General features: G+C 37.6%; 1 protein-coding gene across 3 annotated transcripts in view; it reads left to right on the forward strand.

Annotated features, from left to right (window-relative positions):
• Positions 1-12,824, forward strand: part of SH2D4B (SH2 domain containing 4B) — a gene marked incomplete at its 3' end in the record, with an annotated part of 63,561 nt that extends 50,737 nt beyond the window's left edge. For all 3 annotated transcript variants that reach the window (XM_080347941.1, XM_080347942.1, XM_080347943.1), the window contains exons 7-8: positions 8,840-9,060; positions 12,732-12,824. In XM_080347941.1, coding sequence (XP_080204067.1) covers positions 8,840-9,060; positions 12,732-12,824 — 314 coding nt within the window. The remainder of the gene's footprint in view (positions 1-8,839; positions 9,061-12,731) is intronic.
• Between the last annotated feature and the right edge of the window lie 2,462 nt (positions 12,825-15,286).

The raw sequence follows: 15,286 nt of genomic DNA on the forward strand, positions 1-15,286 counted from the left end.
TGACTTTATTAGAACATAGAGGTTGCCAATTTTAATCATTGTAAATAACACAAAATTAAATATTCTTGCTCCTAAATTTGTCAATTTACCAATCCTACATGGTAAACTACACACAGAGAATACAGTTCGAGGAACCACTGAAAATAGAATGGTTAACTGTTCCATTTTTTTAGATGAGCTTCTTTTCTGAAGCTGTTCACATGGGAAGAGAAAACTCACAAAAATTGAAGGGTAATAGCAGAGGTTTAATGAAGGGATTTCAGGTGACAACAACCTATCTCTAAAGAAAAAAATAAACACGTATATGAGATAGAAGATTAAAGGTCTTTTGTGCTGCATTTTCTTCTCTGATAGGTGACAATTAATAATGTACAAGGAGAAGAAGGGAGAGTCTGAAATCTTTATTTTCCTCCTGGCTAATGCATTCTATAGCCTAATTCAAAAGGAAAGAAAGAAAGAAACCAATATTAATGCTTTGAGGAGACACTAAAAAGAATTTATGGCTCTATTATGCCAGTGGTGTATTCAGACAAGTAATGCAACCACCTATCTTTTATGTGCTGCACTGCTTGTTAGTGAATATGGTGTAAATATTTTGACAGTCTATATAATATAAAGGGTTTTTACAGTATTTGATAGTTTGGATATCAAATGAACTTTAAAGGAGACAATTAAGGGGTATATTTTCTGCAGAGTGCATAAAGAATTGACTGTGAACCACATGGCAACAATGGATGTAGCACATCTGATTTTCTGTAAACCTGAAGAAAAGTACCCATTATAACTGCATTACTCATTTAGACGAGGGTTTTCAAGGTTTCCCAGGGGAGTAAGGCACCTGTTTCCTTCAGAATTTCAGTAGGTTTTTGATTGCCTTAGGGAATTAAGAAAGCTTCTGACATCTGAGTTTTCGTTATTCTAAGAACTGCTTCATACTGACAGAACAGAGAGATGAATCCATATTGTTAAAAAAAAACAAAACAAAAATTAAAAATAAACCAAAACACACACACGCAAACCTACAACAAAACAGGCCTATATGTTTTTACATGTGATACTTTTCCTTGGTGAATTTCTTCTGTGTATAGAGCCTCAAGTTTGTCCAATACACCACATATGTCTTCAAGAAGAGCTTGTTTAGGGCATGGTACATTACCAATATGCCTCACCCTTGCCTGAAGGGATCTCTTACCATCAGAGAAACCTTATTTCTCTGGCCCTTGGTTTTCTGTACAGGTCTGTATGTAGCCCAGAGCATACCTTCCATACTGAGCAAGGCCCACTAGGAAGGTAGTGAAGACTCACTGATGTGTTGTTTCCCAATTCTGCATCTGCCTTAAAACTACAGGCTGGTTACGAAGGAGAGGAATGGGGAAGGATTGGAAATAGACGTCAGCTCTCCTTTTAACAACACATATTTATCTCTGTCTAAGGCACGTTACTGCATGCATTGCCACCGAGCTTGCGCAGAAGAGAAGGTGGTAAATGTGGAACAACATAAGCCTTCTGCAGAGGCTCCCTAACCAGTGTCACTGCACTTTGCCTGCATGGCTTAGAGAGGCTCAGAGTGGCCCTGTACTGCCCACTGAGTGCTCTGGTAGCCTATCTGTGACATGGCCAGTGTATTTCAAATGTGTATTTTACCTGGTGATTTCTAAATACATCCCAGCTTTGCTTCCCATTGCAGTTCCACGTAGATAGGAAGGTTTTAGTTTATTTACTCCTATTTTAGGTTTTACTTTTTGTGAGCTTTTACTCATCTTTTCTCTATTATCAGCACAGAAACCAGTAGCCCCTTACTTGTAACATTTATGGATACTGCGCTATTTACTGGGACTTAAATTACCAATCTGCAGCACAACATGCAATTTCTCTGTTCTCACCAGCTCTAAGTAGGAAAAGCATTTCATAGGAACTCAGCACCCCTTGCCTCTTTGGTTTTTGCCATGAAGTCTTGAAAAAACCAAAACCAATCCAAAACAGTCATCGAGCTGATTCTGGTGGTGTGGGTTGTTTGTTTGTTTGTGGTGTTGTTTTTGTGTTTGTTTGGTTTTGTTTAAAATTTATTTTTATATTTAAAAAGAAAATGCCATTTATTTTTATGCCTAAATGAGAACAGAACTGTTTTGAAGATCTAGTCCCATGTGAGTTTATCCTGTGCTAACAGCAGATGGTGAATAGCTTCAACGGCTTTTCTTCTATTACCAGCCGTCTTTGATTTACTCCCTTGCTTTCCTTTTCAGTCTTTATTTCTTCTATTCTGAAATAGAAAAGGAAAAGCTATTGTTATCTCTCAGCTATAGCATTTCTCACACAGTACTATTGATCTCTTCTTTCACTATTTGTTTTGTTGCACTGTCCAAAAAGGTATTGTGATCAAAAGGAAGGAGAAGGAGAGGACGAAACCTTTTTAATGGAGTGGCACACTGTAAGATCCTATTGCTGCAAATACTTATGCATGTAATTGTGCATGCTACTCCTGCTGTAAATGCTGGAGAAATGACAAGATATGACCTGGCTATGTACATTATTCTTTGGCTGTTTCAGTTGCAGATCACTCCATAAAGCACCACACCTGATGACAGTGATACTGTTAGTCTCAAGGGTACCATAAGGTATTCATTCTAGACATCATAGTTTTGCAGATTAGTAATGTCCTTCCCAATGAACAGACACCAGTTTGTTAAGTCATCTTAAGAGTCCACATATAGACTTGCACCTGTGGGAGAGAATTGTAAAAGTCAAACTGAGGAAACTATTGCTTTGAGTGATGTAGAGACTGCTTTCCCTTGAGAGCATAAGCTATAGCTGCTCTAGTTCTTACACTGCAGGAAAGTGATAATTTCATCTTCCCTGCTTTTATGCTTTTGATCTTTCTGAGTAGTTGAAGGAGCTGGATTTTTCACCCTCTCCTAGACCAGAGCTGGTTGTTAGTATCATGCATTTGAACATTTGTTTCAAGCCTTTGCTGTCCCACCTTATTATGTGATCTAAAATATGGCCGGATTTATTCTAAACCTTAGTTCCTCAGCTTCAGTTTTCATCTTAACTTGTGTTTGTTCCTCATGTATATCTTCCTTTGCTGTGTGCTCTGAAATCTATGACTCCCTCTCTTAGGTTCCTAGGCTGGTATTCTTACATGCTGTTCTGACAGTGGTTTGTATTGATGCTGGCTAACACAGGCTGTAGGCTCTTCCTAAACCATGCTAGCTGCAGTTGGATTAATCCCTTCTGAGTTCATTTACTTTTCTGATTATTTCTTTTCTAAACTGATTGCCTTTAATCGTATATTGGTTCCAAGTAGGCTGGGTCTTTACTTCCAGCTGCATGATTTTTATTATTATAAAGACGTAGGTAGAAAAACCTATGACATATTTTCCTCTCCTCAAACCAGAACTTTTCTGTTTCAATTAAAAATACCCAAGACCCTAAAATTGACTTTCAAATCAAGTCTGAGAGAGGGAAAATATCTTTGGAAGTTTTTAGAAATTTTGCTTGTTTATTTCCCTTTGGGAAACATTTTATTCCAAATGGTATAATTATAGTAGTATGGAAAGGATTGGCTGGTGCTTAGCAAACTGATCCTTCTAAACCTTGTGCTATTTTATTACTGTCTTTCAAATTACTCTTTAGATCTGCCTCTATAATTAGACAAATGCAGTTCTTTACATTATTTGTGAGTTATCTGCTAACTCCTCATAATTCCTTATCTTTACTCATTTATTTATTGTTTACATTTGCTCTAGGTGTAATGTGTCTGTATGACCTTTAGCATGTGAATTATTCATGTAATGATTGCCAGGAATATTTGTACTCACGTGGGTTTTGATCTAATGCCATTGAAAATGAAGGAGATACTGGTATTGGCTTCTCTGTGTTTTGCATCCTGCTCCTGATTTTGACTGGTGACCTAAATCACACGCTTTCCTGGTTAAATGTCTTAAGTTGCATAAGCAGGATGAGTCTCTTCTCTCTTCATTGATTACCTGTGAATATTCATAATTGTTCAACAAATCAATTTTGCATGAAATATAAGGCTTTTCATAAGCGTCATGAAAGCGCTTTTGGCATCAATGCTCATTAATATTTATTCATGGCAGTATTTGTGATGTGTTTGCTCTGTGAGTAAAACCTCATGCACTAGAGTGTTTGAGATCAAACTAATGAAAAAATATGAAAAGAGAAAACATCAGCTGGGCAAACAGCTTCTATTGCAGAAGGGTAAATGAATGCTTCTGGGCTGTGTTTATACCTGCTGTCCTTCTAATCTTAGCCAACCCCTTGGTGCATATAAATGCACGTATGCATATTAAAAAATATATTGGTCATTAAAGACCAAATTGTGCACATTGTTATTACATGTGGTACATTAGACCACTGGTAGTTTACAGCAATGGACTTGGTATAACTTTTTCTGTGTAATCAGAGAAATAATTTCAGACTTGTAGTATATAGTCTTGCCTTATTGGCAAAGTTTATCAGCTTTTCTAGTTTGGATTCATGCTTGTTATGGCATTCTCTTAGCAAATATTTACATATTTCATGTTCTGAGTTTCACTCAAGGATGTCTGTAGGATAATGCTGAGAGAAGAGTGGGAAGCTGAAGTGTCATTGCATAATATTTCAGAATAGCATTTTCTGCTATTGAGGCTGCTGTAAACTTGGAAGGCAGCATCAGAATTTCTCAGATGTGCCCACTAAATTAATAACGGACTCTTCAGTTCCCACATGAACTTAATATACTCTAAATGTTAGGATGTTCTTTTTCCTTTTTGGAAGATTGGTGGCAGTAAAAAGAACATAATTACAACAAGAATGTTAAGACTTGCCTGTCATTTACAAGTTGTCATTACAGGCACAGTATTTAAAAACGAAGCTGTTAATCAGGAACATGTCAGTTGATGATTAATGAATGTCCTATGATTTGAGATAAGTGTCTTCTAAAATGTTATTCTCTTGCTAAGAATCCAAAATGGTAATATGTATAAGCATTGCAAAACTAGAATGTTTAAAGTGGACAGGTAGGTGCATATAACGTGATAGATGCATGCAGTGAATTTGGGGGGCAGGGGGCTGAATCTCAAGCCAGTGGATGAGGTTGCTATGCTTTCAAGAGGAGTTAGCTGCACCGTTGGTCCTCTCCCAGCCAAAGCCCTACTGCTCTTTTACAGTTTGTTATAGACAATAGCAGTTTGCAGACTCTGAGAGAAACTGGGCATGACAGGTAGAAGCTGTGAGCTTCAGTGGGGTAGCTAACTGCTGTCCAAATATACTGTTGTGTATTTGGCCACATGATGAGTTAAAGTGATGATACTCATGATAGATCAATTAGTTGTGAGGTATTTATTTAAATGACTGATCTGCAAAGTTGTACATAAGTTAAAGGCTTACTGCTTTTCAGCTTTCGACACAACGTTGCTTTACACCAAGTGAAGATATTCCTTTTTTTTTTTTCTCTTTTTGAGAGATCAGCAAGAATTAGAAGGAAAAATTAGCTTTCAAAGCATCGGTGGTTTTATTTCCAGACAATATTTCCAATTAATATCCTAACTAGCGCAAATGAGAGAATCGGTGATTCTAAACCTCTTATCAAGGCCTTGGGAAACCAAAGTTTCTTGACTTCAGTTCAAACGATTCTAAATGTTCACATGGGGTTTTCACAGATGTTGTTTATTTCTTTACAGCTGTCTCAGGAGTGAGCAGCACCACTCTTTTTATAGTCATCTTGAGAACAGTATAATGTTTTTTAAATGATGGAGGGAGACTTTCATTGTTGGAATCACCACCCTCTAAAGAATTGAACCAGAGAAAAATAAAATAACTGGGAGGCAGAGAGAGGGATGAAGTGGTGGGGAGAGACGGTTTCTCATGAGCTGTTAACAGAACCAGGAGAGGAAAAGGGAAGAAAGCAACTGGCTGATAACTTATGACACCATCTTTAGCAGAAAAGAGAATTTAAAAAAAGGACTTGGCTGTGAGCAATGTAGCATTTCTCACCTACTCAATGATATAAAGTACCCAGAACAAAAATAAGGTCTGGCAAAGACGATAACATCATCTGGAAGCCTGCAGTGTTTTAGGTCTACTGGTGGGAGCTGAGAGCAGGTGAATAGATTGTCTAGCATTAAACTAATCGATGCTAAATGTATTTTAACGTTATATGCCTGATAGCAATGGTCTTTCAAACCCTAGAAATATCCTAGGAATAATATTCACCATATAATACAAACCCTCTTTTTTTACAACTCTCTTTTTTTACAAACACTCTGTATAGGTGCTAAATTGTCTTGTCCGTGTCATTTCCTAGCAGGGCTGCACAACAGTTTGGACACTGCTTAGGGAAGGGGTAGTTGTAACAGCACTCAGTTCCTATCCAAAAAGTTACCAGCATGGCTTTAATCTAGAATTATAGTATAAATATTGATTATTGTAATTATTGTAGTGTTTGCTGGTGATAGAACTGTTTATACTTTCTTGTATCATTGAATGACCTTGCTAGTGTGGCTCATCCACATGTATTTCTAGTAGAGATTTGTCAAGGAAGTAAGCATCATAATCACTAATAAAACTTTTCATTGTATATTTCAATCAGGGAAATTTGAGAGAAGACTGGTTATTTGCCTTAAAAATAGTGTGTTTTCAGAATCAATTTTTGCATAATTCTTGGCATGTGACACCTGGTATTGGGATCTAATGATACAGCTTCACATAACATGCTGTGTCATATGGATTCATATTAGTACTATCTTTTCATTTGAACAGACTTCAAGAATTTTTGATGATTCATCTTGGAATTCTTTCAATAAAACTGTTTTTAGTTGTGCGAAGTGCAGTAATTGACACTTTTGGCTGAGCAGTTGTAATGCTGTTTCTAAACAAATGCATATGTTTGCATGTTTACTGCCTGTTTTGCATGTTCTTCTGTGATATCCCCTAGAAAAGAGAACTGTACTTCATTCAGCAGAGTATATATCTATAAGTTTCTTCTTAGTACTGAGGAGAGGGACCTCTGAGCCCTTGTCATGTTCATCATTACACCAAGTAAAACTAAAAGAAATTCATTGCCTCAAAGTAGACGAAAACTGAAAGAAGGAGATGCTTTTCTATCTTTCCTAACATCACACAGTGCTTGCTTTTAGGACCTATATCTTCTCAGTCCCTTCCTGTGTCTTCTAGAGGCATAGTTTGCCTTGTGGGATTAATTAAAGCATCCCAAAATTTGGTCATTCAGATAAGTGCTTTGTATGAATTGGTAATCCCTGAACTATGTTTATTATTGGACTAGAACAATGTGGCTTTTCATTACTTGGACTCAATGGAACACTCACTAAGATGTGTAGGATTCTATGATGACAAGTAGTTCCATTAAATACTACATGTACTGTTTTGAGAAAGTTTAGCTTCATAGAGAGTAGCTTTGGAACATGTACATGTATTATTTATTGACATTTGTGCCATGTTCGCATTCGGGATGGCCTAATTCAACATCTGTTCCTCATTACAGTAGAGCATCTGGTATTTCACAGATGATTATGAGACATGAGCTTACTGTCCTCTAGGCCTACCAGACAAGTTTGAACCAGGCTTTCTAGGTGGACAGTAAGACCTGGTTCAGTGCTGGGTGCAATTCTGATCACACCTTTTATGTGGGGTGTGGCCAGAATAGGGTGCATCTGTTATACCCTGTTTGTAAGTAGAAGTACCATCACCTTCATTGCTATGTCCTAGGATCTGAAAGAAAGAAGAAAGATGAAGACTTTTCCAACGCAGAAGAATAAAATTGGGAAATTCTTGAAAGCTCTGTTCCTACTAACTTTGTCCCTTTCTTACTCTGAAAATCTGAATTTGTGATCCTTCTTTTGCTCTGACAAATAAATTTGTCATACAGCAAAGGAATTAATTCACCTATAAGCCAACTGCTTGATGACCAGGATATGGGGAGTTTGTTCCCTGACTGAGTTAGTCCAGAGAGGTAAGTTGGCTTATAGAGAAAATGACCACAAGATGACAATTATGTACTGCAAGAAGCCCCAACTAATTTTGTCTTGTCCTGGAACAATGTGCATTACTCATTATTGTTCCTTAGGAATTGTAAATACTATCTCATATCTGGTCAATAAATACAATATTCAAGCTTTTCTTTGTGTTAAGACTCTGTTTAGTTCATGGCTACAGTTTTTAACTAGAGGGAACTGTTACTCTGGTATTAAGCCTGAAAGGTCCCAGAAGGAAAGGACTATGATCTTTGTTGTTTTCCTCTATTGACAATAGAAATACAAGCCTGCGAATAAGTAATCTAACATACCCAGCTCTGTTAGCAGCTCCAATTTATCTATATGCATCTATGGATGTACAAAAGCAGACAAATGCTTTTCCTCCTGACGCTTCCTTTATGTTCCTTCTTTAGGACCTATAAAACAGTTGTAAGGCAACACAGTCAGAAGTACTGCGATACAATTGCAAATATCAGCAATGTATTGCAAATTCAAACTGCAATGCCCAAACCATGCTCACCTGCTACAAGATCACTTCCACAGAATTCACTGGTTTGATAGGCCAGTTGCATTTAAGGACTTCCTTTGAAAAAGCAGTAAGGATGGGAAAAAAGCAATTCTTATTCAGTTAATTAAAAGGATATCCTGCCAGGGTGTATCAAAACTCTTATAGCTATCCTTCAGAAGCAGAGCATAATTGTTTTCTCCATAGTTCTAATTCCTCCTATAAACATTTAAATCTTGAAGTTATGCCATTTTAATTTCATTTCTGCTCTGTATTTGCTGCGTTTGATTTACTCTGACAGACCTGTTATCTGCATAACTATATCTTTTTTTCTTGCCAGGTATTATTAGCCGCCAAGAGGCAGAAGAGTTGTTGATGAATAAATCTGAAGGAACATTCCTGGTGCGAGTCAGTGAGAAAATCTGGGGCTATGCGTTGTCTTATCGTCAGCAAAGTGGCTTCAAACACTTCCTGGTTGATGCTTCGGGGGATTTCTACAGCTTCTTGGGGGTAGATCCAAACCGACATGCAACACTGACAGATCTTATTGATTTTCACAAGGTAACACTTGCTAGATAGAGCTCAATAGCTGAGTGGAATGGATTAATAATTTAAAGAAGAGCCATGTAATTTGAAACCACACTGGAAAGTAGAAGTAACCATAGTGAGGAAAAGAATATACGTATATATTCTAAGTAAGCCTAGCTGTAACATTTATAGTTTGTGTCTTTTGTTGCAGTGAAGCAGAAGGCTTTTTCCCCTCCTTTCAAATGTTTCAGCAGGTAGTTGTGTCCCCTTCTAAGCAGATTCTTACATAACGCATGCTCTCCTGGGCTAAAAATGGACTAATAAGGGCTGACAGAGCTAACACTTCTTGACCTTCTTTGCTGTGCAGAATTGAATTGGAAATAACATATAAAGGTCTAGCAGTGAAATTTCAGCATTTTTCAGTCTTTAATGTGAGGGTTGTAACATGCAAAAGCAAAGGAGTGGGGGCCTCCAGTAAAGAAAGGAACATAGAGAATTCTCTTTCAGGGATCTGCTAAGGATCATTCCATATTATTCAAAACAGGAGCAATTTACTACTCATCTTTGACTTTAGATGGTTTTTAATTGAATTGCTTTGCCTCTAAGTTGTGTTTCATGTTGCCAGGCTGTGACTAAATAGTAGCACTGTTCCTAATAGTGTAGTTTGTTTTAATCACCTTGCATCCCTCCCTATCTTCATCAGTTCTAATTCTGCTTTTTTCTTAGCCACCCTTACAGTTTCTCTTCATCCTCTCTTTTCTAGTTCCCTTTCCTTTTTTACCTTTTTCTCACATTTGTTTCAAATTAATTCTGTTAATTTTTGCTCCTCCTTTCCTTCACAGCTCTTAATTTTTTCACTATTCAGTCTCACAGACACTAAGCAGAGATAATTTTTCTTCTAATCTCCCTTCTTTTAAAATCTTTCTTTTATTTCAGCTAGTTTGCAACATTTCTTCCAGCTGTAATCCTTACATTTCAATTGTTATTAGCAGTACAGAAGAAGTAGATGATTTTGGATTTTATTGGCTTAATGAAAAGATGTTGAGTTTCTCAGAATGTACATTACATGAAGGAAGACAGATTATAATGTGATATCCTTCATAAAAACATATATGTTCACTTCCTGAATAGGATTTTTAAGTCCCCACGGAAGCAACAACAACAACAAGGGCAGAAACTCCCAAACTCATTTGGGTTCATTGGAAATGATTAATTTGTTCTGATAGATTTTGGTTGTCCTCTTCTTCCTTCCCTTCTTTTTCCCATCTTAGTTACTGTCAGGTGTGCACACAGAGGTGGCTTTAAGATAAAATGAAAGGTTAAGACAGATGAGGTTTGCCTTAGTGTCCCTTCACAGGTCACTGAGACATTGTATTTCCATGTGGGAGGATAGCAGGTGTCACATTTGACTGAAAAATACCTTCTCCCCTAATTTTATGAAATTCTTGCTCAATGGCCACCTTGGAAGCCAAATCCCCACATCCTCTTCTTCCTCTATGCCAGCTTTTAATACTGAGCATGACATTATATGCTACAGAATATCCTTCTGGCCAGTTTGGATCAACCAGCTGGGCTGTGTCACGTCCCAGCTTGTCACTCATTCCAGAGTGCCTACTGCCAGCAGGGGCTGAGTGGGGAAAAAGAGAAAGCCTTGATGCTGTGCAAGCACTGATCAGCAGTAGCCAAAACAGCAGTGTGTTGTCAACATTCTTTTAGCCACAGATTGAAAACACACCACCATACCAACTGCTGTGAAGAAAGTTAACTGCATCCCAGCCAGACCCAGTACAACTGGAAAGAGTCTAACCAAGGCCTTGTCAGGGAAAGAAAACACCTCAAATGTTGACTATCAGGCATTGGACCTCTGGCTAAAGTAGTATCTCCTGAGCTCCTGGAGAGGGGTCATGGTGACAACCAATTCCAATCATGTCTGCTCCAACCGTGTTCCTATATTTTCATCACAGCTCATCCTAGGCAATCACTGTGCTAAAACCAGATCTATTTGCAGACTGCAGTAGGACACTTGTCAGAAGCAGAATGGCTTTTAGTTACTGACATTTAAAAAAAATAAAAGTTTTCTTAGGTGTCCCCTGATAATAGTTAATAGCTCCCCTTGTAGTAAGCCTATCAGAGAATGTGGTTCACCTTGAATGTCACCACACAATTATTTTTCAACTGTCTAGCTGAACAGCTATATTAAAACTGGTCTTTGCCAATCACTTCAGGAGGCATCTTATCTTGTCTCTCACATGATTTCCTTTGAAGCTTTTCTGCCTGCCCTTTCTGGTGAAGTACATTGTCAAGTGTCCTGAAGCCTTCTGGTAACCAGCTATGCAACCTTCATGTAAATGGCTGCACTGCAGGCACACTTTCTTTTGTGGATGTTGCTGTATTGTTTGGAAAAGTTGCTGCTTCCTCAGGACTATTTTTGGCAGGAGAATTGTTTCCCACTCCAAAAGTTGTGTGAACTTCTCTTTGAGGGTCCTTTTGACTTTCAATCAAAATGAGCAGGGCTGCCTATACTTATTAACCTAAATCTACTTTATTTTGGTTTAAAAAAATTAACGGGTCACTCAAGCAACTCAGCTGACAGATACAATGGGGTGGTAACCATTAGCTGGAAGAGCAAACTTCTTACAGAAGAAGGTGAGAGTGTGCATTTGCTCATTACTATTTGCATTTAAATACTGTGCGGAAAGCAGCAATAACACATCCAAGATAATTGCTGGATCTTTGTATTCACTACCTCATAACTTCTCAAAAGCATTTAATTTGAGTAGTAACTTTCTGAACTTATTTTCAGTCTGTTGTAGTGACTGGGGAGGAACCACAACTGGGAATCTGCATGTGTTCTGAGGAAATCAGGCACAAAATTTCCATTGATTTTTCAGTAGTCACTAGATAAGTTTTGAAAATGTTGGACCCATATATAGATCCATAACTTGGATCTAAACTTTCAGATGGATTGCTATTTCAGTCAATCTAATTCTGGATTCTGCCTCATTTTGGTGCATCTATAAATCTTAAACTTCCAGAAAAATAAAAACAAACTGTCATTACTCTAGGAGTAAGTGCAAAGACCAAGTTCTCTACTTTTCCAGTAAAGTTTTTTTTTGTATTCATCTTGGTAATCAGTTACTGAAAGGACAAACTTGGCATGTGGGTATTTAATTAATGAGAATAACTGCTATTTGTAAAGACTGTCTTTACCCTAGCAAGGTTAATGTCTTTCACCTCTCTGTAGTCAGTCAGGAAGCTGTTACTGTTGTATGTGAGCACTCAATGTTGAACTCAGTCTGCCTGACTATGGAAGCAGCATTAGCAGGACTGGCATATATCTATTAAATTAACCCCTGAGAACATCCTTTATAGGCATATGTAGCAGTTTTTCTTAAGTAGTGTAGAAACTTGCAGGTTGTACAAATCGCAGCCTTTTTTGTACAGCAACTGTTTGACTTCATTATTTGATACTCTCACAAGTTATAATACTAATGGCATGAGTATGAGATAAACAAGCATGAAGAAAATGTACAGTTGATAGGATCTGTTTGCTGGTCTGTACTTATTTTATCAAGCTTTTATTCATAATTAGTTACCAGTTACAGTGGAGCCGTGTTTTTGATTGCTATGAGTTGCTTTTCTTAGAAGACATGGAAAGCCTTAGACATCTGTGAATGATATTTTAACTGGTTTTATCTTTCTAGGAAGAAATCATCACATCCTCAGGTGGAGAGCTACTACTGGATCCATGTGGACAGCAGAAGAATCCACCAGACTACAGCCCTTTATTTGAATAACCGATACAGGACTAACAGGGATGTATTCTGGATAGCTGTAGTAATAGATCCCTACAAAAGTAAACACTGAAAAGTAGTTAACAAACTTCCAAAGCCACTGGTCTTGTGGCCAAAAAGTATCCTCAATAGAAGGCCCATAATATTTCTGTTTTGCATCTGAGTTACCATCATTATTCATATTGCTAACATTTTTAAGGTGAGAAATTACTGGCAAATTACAATTTAGGACTACTCCCAGAAATTTTTCAAGGGATTGTGGCCAGTTGTGCTGAACACTAAGTTCCTATCTGAATTTTCTTGATATCTGAGATTGAAAATGCAAAATGCAGTGAGAAGTATGGGAGAACACTACTCATAGAGTATTTTGTGAAGTACCAATATAGATGAACAGATTGTCTTTTTCCAAAGCAAGGTTTGTTGATTTCTGTTGACAATCTTATTACTCAGTGGTGCACACTTGGTACAAGAGAAGCAATCTTAAAATGTCCTTTTGCAGTTTGTTATTGCTTAAATGGTTAAGTGTAGCTGAAAAATTGCCATTGTGCTTTTGAATTCAGGCCTACAAAATTCCCTGCAGCAGAGGTCATTCACATTTTAGTTAAAATTTCATGCAGTCCAACAGCCTTGGAAAGAACTTTACTCTTGTACAGAAAGTGGTCAATTTATTCTAAACTAGTTATTGTAATGAAAACAGTTTGATTTGCAACAACTCCTCCTCTCACTGGCATTGTCTTGTTTTCTGCTTCCTGCTGTGCAAGATACATGCTGGAGATTCCTAGCTTTGCTTTGCTACAGAACCAGATATTTTCTTTAGCTGAACTCTGAGTGAAGGTGGGGGGTGGTATATTTATCCATAGAAATGGTACAACTAATTACATTATCATCATGCTATTTCATGTTTTAAAAAAAAGATGCACAGAATATTTTCTTGATCCATTTGTTACACATACTGAACCCCATGAAAATAGACTGATAGCCTAGATCTATGGAGCAGTCGCTTAGCATTCATATAATTAAAAAAAAAAAAAAATCTTGTCACAGTAGTTAATTTGGCTTCTTGAAATTTGTGTCTTAGCAGTTGTTGCACTCTGGGCTGTCACACGGTGCAGATGTAGTCCTGCATTGTTTCACTGGTAAACTGGACACTACTGAGACACCCAACTCAGAAAATGGAGTAGTGGAGTTGCAGAACTGTCACTATTACCTTCCTGTGCTACCTACTCTATTCCCATTAATGGCTGGACAGAAACTGCTGGGTATAGAAGTTTCTTTTCAGCTCCAAACATTAATTTTGCAGGTAAATATTTCAAATAAGAGTTGTGACAGTTTTGTATGCAACTGATTTGTTTCAAGAGTGAAGTGTGACATGAGGAAAGTAGTTGTATACCTATAGGTTAGTCTCATAGTCATGCCTTACTAGGCAGTTTCTCAGTACTTTTTTCACGTGTGATGTGTATTTTGAGATGTAACGTGGACCAACCTGCATGTGTTACTGTACCCCCCATGGTTAAGTTTTTCCTGGGAATCTCTGAACACACAGAAAAGGCACACTGACTGTATTTTTATATGCTACTGCTTTGGGCAGTCTCTGATTTCCTATGTGGTTCTCTTCCAAATCCCAGTGTAGACTTCCTTCCCAAACCTCATGGAAATCCATCCTTCCTCAAATAGTCATTTATCTTGACTCTCTCTTCTATACTTTGTCTGACCTTGAAGGTAAGCTCCTCTAGGAAAAGAAACTTGTCTTGACCAAGTTTATAAAGCACACTGTACATTTAAAATGCTACAATAATAATAAATACTTGTGGTAATTATAGTAATATTTTTTTTCTGAAGTAATTCTACAGTTAGTACCTATTAAATTTCAAATTTTTGCACACAAACTTTATTGTTGTTCAGGAAATTTTTATTTTGTTAACATTGCTTTTTGTGTGGTTTAACCCATCATGTTTGTGACTCGTGAAAATTCTAATGAACTTTCCACAGATACTTAGCTGGACAGTTTCTGTATTAATCACTTGGGACACTGGCTCAGGAGGTTTTAAATAGTTGCTGTTAGGACCTCGAAACAAAGCAAATCAGGACACAGCAAGAAAGCAATGCTTTTTAGGTAGAGCAGCTGTTCTTAGTGCACAGTGCTCAGGTAAGATGACAGCTGGGCTTTTCACAGCAAGTAAGCTTACAGAGGTAGGACATTGGTTACCTGCTTCTCACATCTTGAGAAAGAAAGTGACTTGGCATCTAGATATCAAAGTGGTCTGGGAATGCTGTTAAAGTGTGGTCCTTTGTAGGTCAGCAAGGTTATTCAAAACAGAATATAGCTCTGCAATTCTGAACATAGTAATACTCATATAGGTCCCTCGTAGGATCTATATGCTCCATTAAATGAGAAGCCTGGTAGGTGTGATCCGGGATCAGAATACACCTGATACAGGTATATACAGACATTGAATCCAGCTACC

This window comes from Nesoenas mayeri, assembly GCF_963082525.1.
Source record: "Nesoenas mayeri genome assembly, chromosome: 7".
Classification (NCBI taxonomy): domain Eukaryota; kingdom Metazoa; phylum Chordata; class Aves; order Columbiformes; family Columbidae; genus Nesoenas; species Nesoenas mayeri.